At 43.8% G+C, this 20653-nt stretch overlaps 1 protein-coding gene across 3 annotated transcripts in view; it reads right to left on the reverse strand.

Moving 5' to 3' along the window:
- Window positions 1–20653, reverse strand: part of LOC104563770 (uncharacterized) — a 58167-nt gene that overhangs the window by 30520 nt on the left and 6994 nt on the right. For all 3 annotated transcript variants that reach the window (XM_061991282.1, XM_061991283.1, XM_061991284.1), the window contains 2 exons: window positions 8983–9058; window positions 7292–7782 (listed from right to left, as the gene is read on the reverse strand). In XM_061991282.1, coding sequence (XP_061847266.1) covers window positions 7292–7782; window positions 8983–9058 — 567 coding nt within the window. The remainder of the gene's footprint in view (window positions 1–7291; window positions 7783–8982; window positions 9059–20653) is intronic.

Raw genomic sequence — 20653 nt, forward strand, 5'->3', positions numbered from 1 at the left:
TGGTAGCCAAAACACCTATCCTCACCAACATGCATGCTCCCAGGAAAAGAATGCAAAAGTTGCTTGGCCAGATAGCCAGGGAAAAACAGATACATAAATATTTCTAGACAGTCTTATTCAACATTCATCAATGACCTGGATGAGGGGACAGAGTGTACCCTCAGCAAGTTCCCTGATAACAGCAAACTGGGAGGACTGGCTGATTCCCCAGAAGGCTGTGCTGCCATTCAGCGGGATCTCGACCGGCTTGAGACTTGGGCAGGGAGGAACCTCATGAGGTTCAACAAGGACAAGTGCAGAGTCCTGCATCTGGGAAGGAACAACCCCATGCACCAGTACAGGCTGGGGATTGACCTGCTGGAGAGCAGCTCTGCAGAGAGAGAGACCTGGGAGTTCCAGTTGACAAACTAAACATAAGCCAGCAATGTGCCCTTGTGGCCAAGGTGGTCAAAGGCATCCTGGGAAGCATCAAGTATGTCCAGCAGGTAGAGTGAAGTTTTCCCCCCACTCTGCCCTAGTGAGGCCTCATCTGCAGTACTATGACCAGTTCTGGACTTGGACATGAAAAGGAACTTCTTTCCTGTGAGGGTGAGAGAGCCCTGGCACAGGCTGCCCAGGGAGTGTGTGAAGTCTCCTTCTCTGGAGGTTTTCAAAGCCCACTTGGATATGTTCTTGTGTGACCTGATCAAGATGAACATGCTTTAGCGGGGGGATTGGAATAGATGACCTCTGGAGGTCCTTTCCAACCCTTATCATTCTGTGATTCTTTGAGAAGCAAGCATAAAGTGCTTCACTTGTCTATCTCCCCCTCAAACTGCTGCCCCTTCAGCCCTTACAAAATCAGGTCAAAAAACACACTCAAGTAAAGCAATGAGGGAAGGGATTCAGAGAGAAGAGTACAAGTGTTTGACCATAGAAATGGTCAAGTTAATACACTCTGTCCCAAGGCTGACACGATGTTAGAAGATGTCCAAGGAGAGATGTGTGATCAGAATGAAAGTCTTTCAACACATCTGGAAGGTAAACATAGTAACATCAGATGCTTTGGGGCAGGATAAAATTGGAGCAAGCTTGCATCTAAATTAAATCTGTATTTCAACAATGTACAGAGAATATAGATCCTTACAGAGACTGTTGATGTATAGGTTGGATGAGCAGATAGTGAGGTGAACTGAAACCTAGGTGAATGGCCAAGCTCAGAGAGTTGTGATCAATGGCATAAAATCTAGTTGGAGTCCAGCAATTAGTGAAGTACCCTAGGGGTCAATATTGGATCCAGTCCTGTTCAACATTTCCATTCATCTGGATAATGAGGCAGAGCGTACCCTCAGCAAGTTTGCCAATGATACAAATCTGGAAGGAGCAGCTGATATACCAGAGAGTTGTGCTGTCATCCAGAGAGACCTCAACAGGCTGGAGAAATGTGCTGACAGCACAAAGTCCTGCATCTGTGGAGGAACAACTCTAAGTATACGTATAGGCTGGGGGCAACCCAGTTGGAAAGCAGCTTTGCAGAACAGGATGTGGGAGTCCTGGTGGACACCAGAATGAACATAAGACAGGAACAGGTCCTTGCTGCAAAGAATCTGAATGGTAGTCTAGGCTGCATTAGGAGGACTGCTGTCAGTTGGTTGAGGGAGAGGTTCATTCCCCTCTACTCGGCATAAGCAAGGCCACACCTTGAGTGCTGTGTCCAGTTCTGGGGTGCAGAGACTCCAATATCAGACCACAAAGATTATTAAAGGACTGGAGCACCTCCCCTCAGAGGACAGGCTGAGAGCTGGAGAAAAGAAGGCTCAGGGAGGATCTTACCATTGTGTACAAATATCTGAAGGGATGACAAAGCCCGTTGGTTTTCAGTGTTGTCCAGCACCAGGACCATAGGCAATGGACACAAACCAAAATACATGAAGGTGCTCCCTCTGAACATCAGGAAACACATTTATTGTGAGAGTGACTGAGCATTGGCATAAGCTACCTAGAGAGATTCTGGAGTCTCCATCCTTGCAGATACTCAACACTGCCTGGACAGTCCTAGGCAGCCAGCTCCAGGTGACCCTGCTTGAGCAGTGGGGTTGGACAAGATGACCTCCAGAGGTCTCTTCCAACCTCAATCATTCTCTGAGTATGCTCTTACCTCTGTCATGGTGATTGATGCTGAAAGCTCAGGGACTAGATTATCTGCCTTGCCCTTGGCATTTACAGACTGGCACCATGGCAGCAGGTAAGCCTTACCAACAGTGAAGACATAGTCAACTCACCTGTCTCCTTCAGAAAAGTGGTAATTATCCTTTCTAGGAAGCAGCTAGGCCAAGTTCCACATGGTTTACTGCCCTCTTATGCTCTGATTCATCCAGCCCCATAGGCACTGCCAATACAGCATGGTTTTGTATGGATTAGGCAACCATCCAGGGAACACTTTGGACGTACAGAGAAAAAGAAACAGACATATCTGCTGCCTGGCAGAGTCATAATCACCTCCTCAAGGCAGGGTGGGGTTCCTCATGCCTTCACTCACTATTGAGTCTGTCTCTCTACCTTCCCACCCTCCCTCTCCAACACTGTCAAATTACAAATGCCTTAATCAGCAAACTAGACATCAGCTGTGTGCCACTGAGCCAAAGAGCCTTTATAACAGCCATCAAACCAGAAGAGAACATCTCCTCATCTCCTCTAAAGGTACAAAGAATGACACATCTCTACCATGCCCCATCACCCACTCATGCGGTATACATCAAGTTCCAGAGCCTCCTGCCACAGCACTACATCCTGCCAGGCAAGTACACTGTACTATCTAATCAAACATTTTCAGCCTCAGACTTTCTCATGCTAGGATTGCCTCACAGCAGCCAGGCAAAACATTTGTTTTCCTGGCTACTTCAGTGCCAAGTGGTGGCAGGGGTCAGATAGACAGAGGCTTCTGTGCTGGAGCAACAGCTGCTGTAGAATATTTCTGGGGGTGAAAAATAAAAACAAAATTGCAGATTACCAGAAGCAGGACTTCTCATTCTGTAATGGTGCAATCAGCTTCTGCAATAGCTTCCTTGTATTGCTTCAAAAAGTCCTGTACCCAGGGACAAAGAACTGCTACAGTCCAATCTTTTACTCATGGAAGAGAACCTCTGGCACTGGGCTCCTTAGGAAATGCTATAAGTCATTATGGTCAGCACAGGCCTTGGAACTCCTTTCAGTCACTCTGGAGAGTGAGGCCCTGGGCAGAGACAGTGATGAAACTACTACCAGCACCAGTAGTGGGTTTTCCAGCACTACCTCTCAGCACAAAGGCAAGTTCAGACAGGCAAACAGATGATAACAATTTTCAGGAACTGACAAGGCTTGGATTCACATGAGAGGCTGAAAGGTGAAAAGGACTCACGAGCTTACATGTTCTCTATCTGGAAGCTATTTGTCAAGTCCTGGAGAGACAAGCAAGGGCAAAGCCCAGCTGTGCTAAGGATATGGAATTCTCACCCTGGAGCCATTAGCAGCCAAAAGCTCAGACCTCAGCATACCAGGGGTCACACACTAGTCCTTGGTCACATGGGGAGAGTGCCATCCTGCAGTCTCTGTGCAACGAGTCTCCACCCAAAGAAAGCTTTCAGTGCTAATCACCCTACCAGGCCCATTCCAACCAAATGCCAGTATTCAAATATTCAGCAGAAGGCCTGTTGTGCTTCATATTAGAGAATTAAGCCCAGATGAAGGCTCAAACTGCACCCAGGCCACTTTCAGTGTCAAGACAAAGTCTCACTCACCTCATGCAGTATCTGTAGTGAGAAATCCAAATATTATCACAGAGGGTGCATTTTTCTCTTCTGTGCTAGCCTCTTTCATCCTAGCATCTCAAAGCATTTTCAGTAATCCATAAAGCAACAGTATAGATATTATGCACTCATTCGTACAGGCAAACTGTGGCAGAAAGGTTTCACAGCTTTCTTAGAACCATCTAGTGACTTCATAGTGTAACTGGAAATATACCCATGTACCCAAACTCTCTGCTTTGTACTTTAAAACAATGCTTTCTTTACCAGCCATGTACCCACACATAAATGAGGATAATTTAGATTGTTCATCATGCCAATCCAAAGCTGCTCTCCTCAAAGAGAGATCTCATATGATCTCTGTCCCTGTAAACACTACATTCTGACTTAAAGCTCCCAAAAGTAGATTACACAGGAGCTCCACTGAACAGCACAAGAGGATGGATTCTTTACTTCCTCTCTGTTTACACAACATATCACCACCAATTAGTCTCATCCCCTGGGAACAAGCTCAGCAGCTCTAAGGAGTCTTTGTGACATTCTGGACTTCCTTACACCTTGTCTGACCCTTGCATCTCCTGGTACCTTCACCTTGAGCCATCAAAGGATGTCCCTGCTCTCCTTGACCTCATGCTCTCAGCATTGCTAAATAAGGCAAATATTCTGAAGTTAACAAGGTGACAGCAGCCACAGTCTTTCTAGGACATGCACGTACTTCATTAAATAGCAAGTGGTTGGCAGCAGGGCCTGCATGTTAGGACATTGCTGTCCAAGGACCATGATCAATGGGTGGCGGCGTGAGGGCACTCACTGCAGCAACATGGATGTCTGCACGAGCCAGAGTATTTCTGCCCAATTAAGCGAAAGAAACTAAGAACTCTTCTGAGCTAATTTTCTAGTCCTTTGGAGGAGTGAAGTAAAGCATGCATTGAATTGCCCTTGCTCAGTCTCAACAGGGAAGAGGCTGGGTAGCCAGCTGACCAGCCAGCCAGGGTGGGAAATACACCCACTAACTGTCCAAACTCATGACTGGGGCACAAAAAGGGTAGAATCACACTGCCCTGTGAAGCTGGAAAGGCATGGCCTGGCACCTAACTAGAACAGGACTTTTTAAGCCTGCTCCTGTACAGCCTTTCCTACAGGGGGAGGCTGAACTGAAAGGTCCAGATGACGGAGATTCCCATTTATCCACACCACAACTCTGAACCAATTTTCCGTCACCATCCAAGATAAACAGGTTTTTAATGCAAAGCACTTGACATCTCTTCACACCACCCTTGAGTAACCCATACCCGTACACCCAAAAGTGTCATCTTGTCTCAGAACACATTTGCTTCTTGCATAGATTAGTCTTACCTGATACTCTTTGTCATCTGCCAGCTCTAGAGCTGCAGGAATGGGAAGTAGGGCTCAGGGACAAAAGTAAAAACGACATCTACAGTTCAAAAAAAAAAAAGTTTCCATCTGATCAAGCTTCTCAGCTGTATTCTCAAGGGCAAGCACATGATAGTAATGATAAGAATTGTAAAGCATTAATAGCTTGATGTTCAGAATCCAGATGAAGCCTTAAACACTTTATTTTTGTTCCTGATTTGACTTATTTATCTGACTAAAAAAAAAAAAAATAACCAAACCCCACATGATGCTAAGTGTGATTCAAAAGCTTCAAAATAGTTGAAAGTTAACCAATTAAAACAAACAAAAAAAAAAAATAGGAATGACCAAACACTGTTACAATATCCATGCGGCATCCCACTTTGTATGCTCCACTGCCCTCTCCCCATCTCAAGTACACTTTTAAAATCAAATCATTAGCTGAATATTTTTTCCTTACAATAAGGATTCTACAACCTAGAAGTGTTAATGACATCTATAGTAAAAGTGTTCTTTAGAAAAATATACCCTTCCACCTCCACTACAGATTTTAACTTCTTTTGCAAAAATCTTTGCCACAATTAATCCAGAAGCAGAAGAGAACAGACAGACCAGGAAGCAAATCATTCACACAGGGTTTCCCATAAGAACCACAACAATTTGGAAAGCTTATTTCAATTAGCCCCTAACCTTCACCAGCACACTCCCAAACACAATGCTGAAAGGAATATATGGCAGAACAGGTAGATGCCTAGGATTTAAATTGGAGAAAGCACCCAGGCCAAAAGGAGCATTTCTTCATTTACTCATATGCACTCTGAAAAAAAAAAAATACACTGGGCACAGGCTTACCAGCTTTCTTCTCTAGGATGTGAGACTAATTAAAGTCTGTCAGTATCAGCAGAAGATTTGGGCAATGCAAAATGCAAGACTGGGCCTTTTAAATGTTCTGCAAGCAGAAACTTGGCTAGAAGGGGAAGAGAGGGTGAGGAGAACTGTACTGAAACCACAAGTCTCTTCATTATGTATTCATGGGATGTATGCTGCCAGCAGGACTGAGAACAAGCAGCAATGTAATGGGGAAATGGAGGGCTCTCATTTTCATAGATCTTGGAAAACAAATGCATAATCCTTTCTTTTAGTGGGTCCATCTTGTAGGCTTTAAAGGAGGTGTTGTTGGTGAGGTTAAAATTAATACAATCCAACCAACCAGAGCCAGGGAAATTCTTCCCTAATGAGAAGAAATTTGGAGCTGAAAATAACTGTCTTTTACTTACTGCAATTTAGCAGGGTCAGCACATCTACAGATACTCTTTTCAAATTGACAGTACACTAATGCAAGAAAAACAAATAATGAAGAGTGAACTGAAGTACTAACTCTACAGCAATGCCTTCTGAAAGAGAGATACCAGATGGGCACTGCACAGGGCAGCCCACTCCACCAGTACCAGGTATGCTCCATTTCCCAAGCTCTGCAGAGATGAGGCAAACTCCTAGCATTTACACACCTCAATTCCAGGCCCTTGGAAAAGTCCTGCAAAATCAAGACCAACTGCATCTAGAGTAAACTGTAAACAGTTTGCTTTTCCAAAGTGGTTAACAAGGTAAAAAGCACTGTTTTACATTGTTGTAAAGCTCCTAGGAGTCATAAAGAGACTTGGGTACAAGGAGGTCAACAAGTGTGTAAATACTTACCAAGTCTACGTACTTTTACCAAGTCTTTGTACTTTTAGCACAACGGTGTATCTTTATATATGCTTAAGCAATTAATTTATTTTGGAGTAAATAGTATGGATCAGATCATGCCAGCAGGAGTAACTTGACAAAGATGAACTCCAGTGGTTTAGTTCCCATGTCACGCAATGAACCAGCTAGTACAGGTGCTGCCTTCTTAATGAGAGTAGCAACAGAACAGCTCAACTGTAGCAAGAGACACTCAAGTAGCGGCAGCTTTACCTCTTAAGAGGGGTGGCTACACTTAGGCCAAGTTTATTATAGACAGACAGCAGAAGTAATAATTATGTCCCTGAAGGTGTGATCATCTGAAGAACTCTACAAATTTACTGAGCCCTGCCTCAATAACCTTTTTCCATCTTTGCTTACAACACACTTCCTCTCATGGAACGCTGTCTTCTTCATATGAAGTTCTGCCTTACCTGCTGCATTTTTTCCAGGTCAAGGCTGGGCCTGCTGACCTTATCCCCATATCGTTGTCGATGTCTCTTACAAGGCATGACTTGCTCAAGGCCTGCCCCAACACTTGTGAAGATTAAAGGCCTGGAGGCTGGGCTCCTCACCAGTGGCTGGAGTCTCTTCGGAGGGGAGGCACTAAACAGCACAGGGCTTGGGCTGGCATGCAGGCCATCGGCCTGCTCTGTCACAGGCCGGAAGGACATGGCGCACAAGTTCTTCACTTCTTCGTCACTGGAGGAGGTGTTGTTGCTGTCGCTGCAGCAGGCAAGCCTGCTGACCTGGGACCACTTCCGCTTCTCCGCGGCAAACTCTCGGTTGATGCGCTCCAGCTCCTCTTCCGAGCTGTGTCGATCAAGGCTGGCATGCAAGAGGGCCCGAACCTTGCAGCATTGGTTCTCCTGGTTCTGGAGTTGGTTGGTGGCCAGAGGGGTCAAGGTACAATTCCGTCTTCTCTCTGGTGGGAGGAAGAAATAAAGGAGTCGAGCAGATGTGTCCCACACCCTAATAAATTGGGCCTGCTTTCCTGTGACTTGTTTGGTTTCTTTTAATCTCCCAAGTACACTTCTGAGCTGTTTTCCACTTTTTCTTCCCGAGAAAAAAGGCTGAAGTTTCCAGACCTTTGTTTAGACCAGACTGCTAAACATCCTCTCACAAACTGTCACCTGGAAGTCTAGCTACAGAGCAAGAAGACCATGGTCCTGCCACCAACCTCACTTCCTGAATGTGGAGAAGACATGATCTTACAAACATGCTGTTAGGCACTTGCCTCTAACTAAAACCATTACGTTCTAATGACCAGTTCTCAAGGCAGAAGAGGCAAGTAAGTTTACGTTATTCTAATTTAGCCTGTCTGTGGCTGAAATAACAGAGACTTGGTTTCTGGAGGTAAAAGTCCTCTTTTGATTACAAAGCTTGTCATGCTTTATCTGCCTTGCTGAGCTCTCTCCATGTTAAGCACACAAAGAAGGGATTCAAATTGTGACAGAACATGTCCTGTGGGTCAGGAATTTAACTACTTCTGCCTTTGCTTAAGAATCTACTTGAATTTGGCTAAATAACAATAAATCATGGGGCATGAACAAATGGCAGACTTGGCATAGGTCAACAGTCACATTTACTGTAGATTTCACATGACGCTCTAAGCTGCTTCATATCAGGTCCAAGAACGGCAGAGCATCAGAAAACCTGTCTCTCCCCTACCACAGACCCCAAGCTAGACTCAGAAATAGGGCTGCCCAAAACCAACAATACATGATCAAGGGAGCAAGCAAGGAGCCCAGGTAAAAGAGGAAAGCAAGGGTCAAAACTTGAAACAGCAAAGAGGAAATGTAGAACAAAGATTGCACAAGTGCAGGAGCTCTGATGTCCCAGCTCTGATGCTGCCTTAATTGTACACCTTCTCTGCCCCACGTCTGCAGCACTGGGGCCTTAATATGTGGTCAACAATGTCTATTTCTGAGAAATGTGCAACTGCAGCATCTGATAATACCAGTTTCTCCCTATGAGGTCCCAAACACTTCAAAAGTGACTGATTTTAATGCATTTGGTCATGGTACACTGGGGAAAGAGAAAGAGGCACTTCCAAGAGTACAAGTGAAAAGCAAAATGGACTTCAGGTGTAATATCCCAGCATCCTCCTATCTCATCCCTTTACCTCTGTCGATCTGAGCAAGTTCCTGGTTCTCTCCCTCAGAGTCATCGCTGTCCTCATCACTTGGGGGGTAGGAGATCTAGGGGGCAAGGAGAAAGAAAAGGCTTCATCATGAACACTGAACATTGCCCTGCTGCTGCCCAAGCCACTTCCCCCACCCTCCCCCCCCTCTCATATCCTGCAGGCATCCACCCCACCTAACCACTCACCCATGGCCCCAGCATCTCCTTGTATACACATCCTCATCTCCCAGCACATTCTCTTACCTGCAGCAACACAAAACACACAGTCTACCACTATTTCCACCCCACTGCCCCACCATCTCTTTCCCAAGCACAACAAACATACCCTGCCCTTCGGCCCCCAAGCTTATAATCATCATGGGCTACCACATCCACATCACATGGACAACTGAACCTCCAAAACCCACCACTGAAATACATATCCTGTCAACAGCACTATCATCTTGTAAGGCACCCACAAATGTAAGTAACATGTTAACTTTAGCAATCCTATGTATGTACTCGTATTTCCTCCTCAAAGTCATCACACATCAGCAAGCCATCAAAGAACAGACTCATCTTCCTTTCTTACCGGACAACTGAAGAATGCAATGTAAATACACAGGATTTCACAGAAATGAAAACATTGTGCTGTCCCTGCTGGCACAGAATCTTACAGTACCACTAAACACCCTTAAATGTTCCAAGAGTAATGACAACTCACACGTTTTCTCTGTCAGGAGTGGTCAGAAACATTTGCTCCGAGTCAGTCAATGGACTTCATCAAGCCACTTGCTGTATACTCAAATATCCATTTACTCAAAGCAGGTTTTAACACTGAATAAACTTAGTATTTGCCTCTTGAGAGATCTGAAATCAAGTCAGATAGATCCTGCTGCTGACAAGTTGTCTACAACTACCTACCTTGTTCCTAAAGTGACTTTTGTTCTGCTGCATAGAGCAGATCTGTAAGTTATAAGATCAAACCTTTGAGCTATGCATCTTAAGATGTTTCTCTGGCAATGGAAAACCCAAACAGGTCAAAGGAAAATATAAAGGTTTCTTTTGAAATATTGCAAGTCACAGTTCTGGAATAACATGATTACTGTAAGATGAGTTTTATTCTTCTTTATGCCTTTTTATTCAGAATAACAAACATTCCCATCATACTCACTGAGTCTCACAAGCTACTTGCCCAAAACAGAATCCAGGGGCAATAGGTTGCAAAATATTATATGCTGTGCTTCCAGTTTAAAAGCATGTGCTGTGCTGTGCTTGATTTTTATAGAAGAGGCAGCATACAACCATCACAGTACGGACTCATTTCACTTCTACTACTATTCTTAAGGAAGTGTCCTTGGACTGCTTCAGCCTCCTAGAGACCCAAAAGAACAACTAGACTTAACTAGGTGCTTGTGAAAGACACACACAGGTGATGCAGAGAAACAAGAATAGTGGAGAAATTCCGACTGACACTGAATTTGACAGTTAAGTCAATACACTTATTTGATGACTGTGTTCCAGGATTGTGTTTGGGGGTTTTGCATCACCAAAAGCCTATCGCTACCTTTTTAAAGCTACCTTTTGCCCTTCTATATTTACACTTCTCTTTAAGAAATCAGAAAATGTTTTTCTTCCTTGCTAGTCTTTAAACCACTTCCACAAGTGTTAAATGATGAATGGGGAAAGTGGCACAGATTTATTCCCATTGCTGATGTCCTTCGAGTAAATGCAAGGGGTTGTTTTTCCCATTCTAACTACAATTTTCCTATATATATTTACACATATGTATCATTTAATAAAGGCAGCTGGCAGTGAGAGGAACATTACCAAATTAACAGACTTCTAGTTGCCCCCAGAACAGGTATAATACCTTGTTTGCGCCATGGTAGTTCACAGAGAGGACAGCTGACACTGAGGTTCCGTTGTGCTAGCTGTTGTACTGACAGACAGTGGTTCTATCTTCGCTACAAAAGCTAAGGCTCCAATTCTAACTAGAGAGGTACTGAGCTTAGTCTGTGGCTCATATCCACACAAAAACCTTTCATTTGGATGTGGCAGGGTTTTCAGTGAGGTTTAATGGCTCTGCGTGGGAAACCTACCAGCTCCAGTTTTTGTACTCCAGAAATGTCAATACATAGCACAGCACTGCTTCCAAAAACAGAGGCAATGACATCTAGTACATGCAGGTCAAAGAGCTACTGCACAATATCATTGGCCTGAGATGCTTAAAATAGAAGTTGGATTTGAGTCAATGATTGACATTTTGAAGGTCTTTGTGTCTGCCCGTCCTGGGCTTCCAAAGTATTCACTCCTCCCTGTAACAAGTGCAATTTTGCTAGTCCCTAGTCTCATACAGATAACTCTCCTCTGCAAAGTCCTTCCCAGTCCCACAGGCAGCCCAAGACTAATCTCTTATGAGCTGCCTTGAACACTTCTCTAAAGACATCGTTTGGAACACCTGTGAGAGAAATATCTCTTTGAAACAAGAAGATACTGACTGTGGATTTGGTCTCATAGCACATCGCAAAGAAATTAACATGGTAGGACAAAACAAAAGGCTTCATGGGAGAAAAAAAAAAAAAAAGAGAGTCTCCCAGTCTTGCTATAATCATCCTCCTGATGACAGATATTGAAATGCAAGCACTTGTTCTTTAACCAAATAGGATTTAAGAGCACCGTATCAAGTGCTTTTCATAATCAAGAAAACTGGAGACACCTATTGAGCCACTCTTCCTGACCCCCACCTTTTCATTTGGGAGAACAATGTACCAGTAGTACATTTCTCTCAATGTTCGGACTTGGTTTCTCCCATTATTCCATTGGTGTCATTACATGTTTGTTCTGGACAATACCCTCAGAAATTTTAATATTTGGATAATGTACATCACAGGCTAACCATAAAAACCCCTTCAAATCCAGCAATTGTGCATTCTTGTGCATGAATGAAGTAAACAGATAAGACAGAGAAATCACATTGCCTCTGATGTCTGATAATCTGAACAGTCTTTTCAGAAGTCCACTCATCTCTGATTTTGTGTGTTACATATATGCAAATACCCTCCTGCTTGGTCTTCACATCTTTGAGGGACATCATCTTTTTCCTCCCATTTGTCAGTAGCAAGGTCTTCTATTTTGGTATTTTTACATTCTCTTATTAGTAAATTCTTCCACAAATTATATCCTGGTTGTGGGAACTGAAGTGTCCCAAGCTCCTGGCTCTCATGTTCCCTAACAGAGAACCATCATTCATAACAGACTAACCATTAATATTACAGAGTTGAGATTTTACATAGGAAACTCCTTGCCATAATACACCACACAAGCAAAGATTAATGGAAGATCAAAAAAAAGGATTGTCTGCCTGTACGGACAACATGAATTACAAGAAACTATAAAAATACAGGGAATCAAAGACTAATGCTCTGACCAGTTGGAGATAAATGCTCTCTCCCTTGACTCCTCCAGACTTTAACAGAAACCCTCTCCTCTCTTCAAAAGCATTCCACTAAACACAGTGGTATTGTGTTCGGGCCTCCAGCCTCCCTTCACAATCCCCGTCTTATATTAGCCACAGATTCACTTTTGTCCAAGGCAGCACAGCCTTGTTTTCCCTCACAAACTCAGAATTGTGGCACTGCTAGAGCAGAAAATTTCATCTCCATGTCAAAGATATCGCTAGATCATGGCTTCATTCACAGCATACAAACCACAGAATTGTTTAGATTGAAAGACACCTCTTAGTATCATCTAGTCCAGGACCCTGTTCAAGCTGGGTCAACTACAACAGGTTGCTCAGGACAATGCCCAGTGCACTCTGTGCTCTAATGGGGAAAATTAAAGAAAAAAAATCTCCCAGTTCACACAGATATGGGAATGTTTACAAGTCACAGCACAAAATAACACAGAAAACAAAGGATGGGTGCCCAGCCACCCTCCACAGTCTGTCTTTAGCAAATGCATCAGATCTGAAGTTTAAAGACAGCAGCCTCCTGTTGACAAAGATCTCACTGTTATATCAAGGTCTTTCAGCTCCAGCATGAGACACACCTTCTGCCAGACTCTTAAAACATTGACAAACTTCCCCATGCATTTGATTTTACATCCATCTCCAGCAAGGAAAGAGGACTTTGTGTAGAATAACCAGATGGTATTCAAGAAGAATTGAGTGTAAAGCTTATAACTTTGTGGAAGATTTAACATGAAAGACAAATAGCAGACACAAGAAAAAAATAAAGACAGAGAAAAATTTCCATCTTTTTCATCATGCTGCTGCTTGTCAATTGAGTTATGACAAATAGTCACAGACAGAATTTCCCAGGTCCTAATCTAAAGCACTGAAATACACCAGACAATAAAAATCCCCTCTTGGTTAAAGTGAAGTAATTCTTGGTTTTGCTTACAGAAGACAAATCAACCTATCATACTAACTACATTAAGAATCACCTGGGACCTTGCAAAAGAGAAGGGAATCTCACTTCTAAAGCACAGCAAATCTCTCCCAACAGGCTTCACTTAAAGGGTGTATTTTCCTAAAAAAAAAAAAAAAAAAAAACAACCCACCAAAACTGACCACCAAGGGGGTGGTTTGGTTCAGTGGAGGGTGTGTGTGTGTGAGGAGAAGATAAGACAAAGATAAGACAACTAAGCACAGGTAACCCCTTGTTCCCAGCTTGCATCAAGAATGCACACAGGCTGGAGGGTATCATTCCCCCATCTCCCTCCTCAAGGGGGTGAAAGAGTTTACCTCCAGGGATGTGGTATCACTACTAGAGGCCAATGGTGCCTGTGCCACATAGAAGGCTGTTTGCCACACAGGCTCCTTCACCTGAACCCTGGCACTCCAGGGAATCCCTGAAACTAGGTAAAGCCCCTTCCAAGTGCACTGGAAAGAAACTTTGCTGAGTTAGTCTCACTTAATGGTTCCTGACACAAAAGCAGAAAGCGATGTTGAGCTCACTAATGACTACTGATATCTCTGCTATGAAGAACCAATTTCCATTTCTTCAGACTGAAGAAATGAAGCCAGTGCTTGCTTACCTTCTCCTTGCCACACTGCATAAAGGGTAGCTGCTAGAGACATGGGCATTCAACAGCTTTGCTGCTGGCTCTTCTCCATCCCAACTTCTTGGCTTTAGCAGAAATATTTTACTAAATTTCCCCAGTGTTATTTTTCCAGGTAAACAACAGCAGTAGTTGCCATGTGACATTGCCTGATCTTGAATAAGTGAGGTGCCATCCTCCCAGTTAGAGGAAAGTGAATTAGAGTGAGAAAACAAGGGAGACTATGAGACATGGAAAGGTAGTTTTAAGCCATGGAACAATGTGAAGGAGGAAGAAATGAGTCAAATAGATCTCCAAATTAACATGTAACTCCTCTCCCAAGTTCTCTGTTTTATTGTAGAGATAGTCAGCATTACAGGGACAATTAATGCAAGTAAACAAGCTGTAATACTCGCCCTCTCCTCAAGATAAGCAGCAGAGTTAGAGATTAAATTCAGTTCAGTCTTAAAACATTCACAAGCAAGATGACTGCCCAGACTAGATCTGGGTTTTACAGCTGGGGTCCTTAAACAGCTAAACTTCCAAACAGAACAGTCCTAGCTTGGAAAAGCTTTCTAAATACTTTTTTCCATTATTATTATCTTCCTTTATAATTTTCATAATACCTCTGCTTTCAAACTCCTCTTCTCATTTCCTTGCAAGTGGCCACAATGCAAACCCAGGGTTCATAACCCTTGAACATTGTCCTGGCTGACAGAGCAGCTGTCTGACTAAGTGAAAGCAGCGATGAGCCAGTGGGACACAGCACCCCTCAAGGCCTTTGTTTTCCAGGCCTACTCCGTGACGAAGACAGAAAAATTCCTATTTTTGTAGGAATGATGCACATTTAGCCAGACACATCATCTCTGCATGGACCTAGAGTTTGTGTAATGGTTGGTGGTTTCACAGATTTGAGTGCCACTCTAGGTAGTCAAGTCCACAATGTTTTAACAATGCAGACATCACATTTGTTGAATGCTTTAGACATGGGCAAAAGTGGCAACTGGCAACTCACGGGTTGCAAGCAGCAAGAGGACATAGAAACTAGCTTCCATTCTTAGCAACAATGACTGAATTTGGTTTCCAGAAGCATAGGTTTAAATTAGGGTACCCAGATCTTGAAAGCACTAGACTTACACAGACGACGTGCATGTGGGGTCTTCTTACTGTTTTAAATTATCTCCTTCGTCCTTCCGTGACTCCACTAACAAATTAATACATGTGTTTTGGACATACTGTTTGCATAGTGAGATTATGTTTATCTAGTGTCTACAGATCCTGGAAAGAAGTTCTAACTGTGGCCAACCATGACAAACTAGAGAGATGACAGGACACTGGCCTAGGCCTGAGGGCCCTCATTTGCAAATCAAGTGAATGAAAGGACTGACTGTAAGCAGGGAGAAGGGCAATGGAGCTGGCTTTGGCAATGGGAAGGGCCACAAAGAGACAAGTCAAAGCATAGTTCAGGGCAAGCCCACAGCGCACAGCTGAAGCCTCTGCACTCTCTCAACTGCCCCACATCAGTTCTCTTGAAGCAGTCTGCAAACCACCTTTTCTAAATCTTTCCCTGCTCTTCTCAGGGCTAAACTGAGATGCTTAGGCAAAGACTAAAGAAAAAAACACCATAGGCTTTCACAAAATAAAACACTAATCCCACTGTTCCACCATTGCTCCAAAAAGTATTGTATACAGCACCAATAAGCCTATGGTGCAGGAACACAGGCACTCCACAGCCACCAGAAACAGCAGACATGTGATGTTCCCCAGTCACAGGGAACTGAATGCAGCTGATACCTACCATTGAGATTCCTATCCACCATAGGTCTGTTCTCCAAAGCTCTGGGCAAGTATTGTTGGAGTAAAACCAAGATTAGCCTTTTCAATTCCACTCAAGATAAGACTCCAAAAGGCAGTACTTGCAAACAGGTTAGAACAGACTTCTAACCAGCAGAGACCAACAGTATAGGCAGCCATGTATATGCACACACTCCTCCCAGGAGCCAAACTTGTGTCACAGAAGACAAAAAAAGCAACATTATCAATGAAAAAAAAGAGACTTTGAAAAGCCTCCTAGGCAGAAAATACCCAGACTGTGGTCCCTTCACAGGTCATGATGTTAGAAATCAGACAGAACAAAGTCACTGCAGCCCACGCTCAGCAGGTGGATAAGGTCTAGTAACAAAGAGTTACTCCTGAAGGAGAGCTTTTAATCCTCTAATTTCCTCCTTGCCTTCCAAGACCACATTGTGTTACAAAGATTGCTTCTGCAGTAGAAGAGCCAGTGGAATGCTGCAACTTCATGCTGTGATATATCATCCTTTCTGGTAGTAAGAATTTTTATCAAGTTCTCAAACTATCCCTATGTTGTTAGCTTAAAGGCTGTTTAAGGTTTATAGTTCTTACTACAGTGACAGAAACCATGCACTCCACCAACTCCACTTCTACATGGAAGTGAAGCTTCTAGATGTGCCACTTTCAAGTAAATCTCCAGCAAATCTACTCTGCTCCCACCATGAAGTTTCTGCTCAGTATAAATACCCAGCACGATCTGACTTCAGCTAGCAGTCATCTGTATGTGGTAGACACACACAATAAGTTTCTAACCAGCTGTGTTACTCTACTTGCAGCTTTGTTAATGTGATAGAGTTATTGCTAATTCATATCCAAGTTTTAAGGATTCTCTTGGAAGATTAGCATTCACCTGTTAATTTCATTATTCTATGTGGATGCACATAGAGTGCACATCTACTTGTGGATGCCTCAAGAAGAGTGTGGCCAGCAGGTCAAGGGAGGTTCTCCTTCCCCTCTACTCTGCCCTGGTGAGGTCTCATCTGGAGTCCTGTGTCTAGTTTTGGGCTCCCCGGCTCAAGAGGGACAGGGAACCTCTGGAGAGAGTCCAGCACAGGGCCACTAAGATGATCAGGGGACTGGAGCATCTTCCTTATGAGGAAAGGCTGTGGGAACTGGGACTGTTCAACCTGGAGGAGACTGACGGGGGATCTCATTAATATTTACAAATATCTAAAGGATGGGTGTCAGGAGGTTGAGGCATCCCTTTTTTCTATTCTATCTAGCGACAGGACAAGGGGTAATGGGATGAAACTGGAAAACAAAAAAGTTCCTTTTAAACATAAGAAAAAACTATTTCACTGTGAGGCTGCCCAGGGAGGGTGTGGAGTCTCCCTCCTTGGAGGTCTTCAAAATCCACCTGGAGGCATTCCTGTGTGACCTGATCTGTGTGGACCCGCTTCTGCAGGGGGGTTGGACTGGATGATCTCTAAAGGCCCCTTCCAACCCTACCATTCTATGAGGAAATAGCATTTTACATGCATAGTTCAGAAGGGAATTGGCAAAGAGAACAGTGGTAAAGTGTCAGGAAGCACCCATCAGAAAGCAGCAGCAACCTACAAAACAGTTGTGCTGCAAAGAGATCCCTTTGCAAAGAAGGTCAACTCCTCTGACAGCTCACAGCATGGAACCTTGGCATTCCCCTGGCTTGCACTCTGCTGGAGCAGTGTTATTCAGCAGTGTTGACACTACAAAGTGCAGCAGTTCAGAAAAATGAGGAGCCTGAAGGATTAAAGATCTTCATTATGAGGCCCGATACACCCTGCATTAAGATGCAGTGACTTAGCTCCATGTGCAATGCCCATTTGCTGCTGAACCTCAACTCCAAACACAGCCAGATTAAGAGCAGCACTATTTATTAGAGACTTACGGCCCTCTCAGATATAAGGAAAAGATAGTAGAAGGGGCATCTAGAACTTTGGGAGGCACCTGTAACATAATTAATCTTATCTGTAATGCATGTACTGAGAGAGGGGACGATGGGAGATGGCTGCATACATCAGCGCCACCATTCCTGCTTTGGCCACAGGGACTTGAATACAACCCTCCTGACTCACAACCCACCCCCACTGACCTAGCTCAGTTATTACACTGCTGTGATGAGAAGAGGTCGCTTTGCACAGGCCAGCTGCTCTACCAAGTTCACACCAACTCCCCAGCACTGCATGGGTCCCCTCCAGCAGGGAAGTACAGCTGACAGCAGCTGGCATAAACATCACATCTAGTAACAGTTTTTCCATTCCCTCCTCTAAAGACCCGGGGAGGGCAACTACCATTGCCCTGAGATACTTCACTAACTGAGGGGAAGCTGCCTGTGTTGGGAGACCTCATTCGACACTCACCTCTGCTCAGCCAAAAAGAACTACATTAGCAAGATTTGCAAACACAAGGAACAATGGCTTACAGTCAGGCTGGAAAATGCATTTGGAGCATGAGATATTTCAGGCTTCTCCTCTAAAAATCCCACATTAACCCTTCTGAGTGCAAGTGGACGGGAACTGTTTCATCTTTACGGATTTACACCAAGCTACTCATGTTTTATCACAGAGCAAGGCACTAACATAGGATAATCCTTTAAGACCAGAGTTAGGACCATGTGAACACTGGCAAGGGCTCTCACTGCTAGGCACTGTGTTGTTACAAGTGACTCCTAGTTGGGAGAATCTGGCCAAAGCAGGAGTCTCTTCACTCTGCACATGGAGGAATGGGCTTGCAATGAGTGTCACAAAGACAGGATTTAAATGTTTACTCTCTCCTCCAATGAGGCAGAAAATGCAAAATTAACAGGTGATGTTTCACCAATATGCACTTAAGAGTGTGAAATTTTTGTCACCGGATGTTCTAGATGCAAAGACACTACATAGACTTAGTGAGGAGCAGGTGGATGAGTTTAGGTGTAAGAAGACCACTACGCTACTAATGTACAGACAGCAATTCTGTCTCTAGTGTTCCCTAGGTGTCCACCTCTGTTGCCTGCAGGAGAGAGGATACTGGGGAGAAAAATTGCAGGTCTAACACAGGATGGGTGCTTTTAAGCTCCATTCATGGAAGAAACCATACAGCACGTGCATTTACTTGCCATGTCAGAACACAAAGAGATGCACAGAACAAAACCTGACAGTATTCTTGCAGATCCAACCCTCCTCACCACAGACAGCTACTGAGGCAGTGTCCAAGCACCACATACTAAATCAGCACCCCCACACAGTATTTCAGGAGAGAGATAGTGGTAAAGTTGCGTTGCAGCTCTCTGCAAAATACCATTAAGGGGGCTCCCAAGAATGACTCAATCTGTTCAAGCCAGAATAAGGATTCCCTGTGAACAAAAATAGATGTATGGAAGCTTCCAACTTAAGCCTCTACTTCACTTCAAATGCTCCACACCAAAAATGGCTGTTCTCTCCTGGCAGTTAGCCTTTAGCCAAATAAATTTTGTTTCTTTGGACTAACCAACTGTGAAGAATAAAGAAAGGAAAAAACCAATTTAAAAAATCCCCCACAAAACCAGTCTGGCTGCAAACAATATTCTGGAACAACTACATGCCTTTGTGTGTCATAACTGGGTGACAGGATATAGAAGGATTATTTGATATTTTCTCAGCTTACATCCAGACACACTCTCAGCAAACTGAAGGATCTAGCTGCCTGTCTAGCACCTTCCCTCAAGATGGGAAATTCCCTATTCAACCAAAGGAAATTATTTTCTCATTTTATGCCCATAAAGAGCTTGGCAGATTGTCCTGCTGATACTAAGGAGGATACCAGATAAATAAAAAATAGCCCACATCATGGAAACAATGTGACTCTATTAGGAAGGAGACTTGCTGAACAAAATGAGTGTAAGGGGATAGAATCTTTATGCCATCAAAAATCTGAATTCTGTAATCTCCTTGAAATCAGTGGCTCAAAAACAGCTTTGTAGCCCAGTCAAATCAATTAATCATCTATCCACACCCAATCAATAGTTAGTCTCCTAGAAATGTCAGAAACCAAGGTCTGCCTACTCTCATTGTGAACATTAATGAATATTAAGGTATTTCGGAGCACTTCATCCAGATATTTCCTGTCTTTTCATAAATCTAAATTCAGATAAGGACCACCTACCTTGCAGCTAGTCAATGAACTTCAGGTCATTCCCTCCCTGAAATAGGAGGCATGACTAATAAAACTTCCTTGGGACATCTAGGCTTGGGCATTGGTTTCCTCTTTTCCTTAGAAGGTTTTTCTAGCCCTCAACTCTTAAGTCTTCTCATATGGGCTGACGCTAGAACAAGGGTTGGGAGGTGATCTCAGGCAAAGCTATAAAGGGCTTTTCTCAGGTAGCTTTGCTGAGTACAACCACCAACCAGCCCAGTCATGTCTGTCCCACATGATGGCAGCTCACTGGAGGAAGGAAATCCATAGCCTCACAGTCTACTATGTTTGACAGACACCTCCCAGGTTTAGCCACATTTCCTTGCTTGCAACACTCATCTAGAAAGTGCATGCTAGTAGGGCACAGGCATCAATCTCTTCCCAGCACCACAGCTCAATCCTTAGCAAGTTGAATGGCCTCTGTAGTGGGACATTATTTCTACAGTGGTCTAGCTGGCTAAGAGTGCTGGGGGAGGAAAGGGTTGGAAAGAAGGACTGGTCTATATCAGCTGCCTGCAGAGTTAATAGTCATTCACAGAATCTTCTTCGGGATTTGAGCTCCTGCCACATCAAGATGACATTCTACCATGTTAACTCAGAGTAACTAGGAAGATCAAGCATTTAGATTATTGCACATGTAGCTACGT

This window comes from Colius striatus, chromosome 2, assembly GCF_028858725.1.
Source record: "Colius striatus isolate bColStr4 chromosome 2, bColStr4.1.hap1, whole genome shotgun sequence".
Classification (NCBI taxonomy): Eukaryota; Metazoa; Chordata; class Aves; order Coliiformes; family Coliidae; genus Colius; species Colius striatus.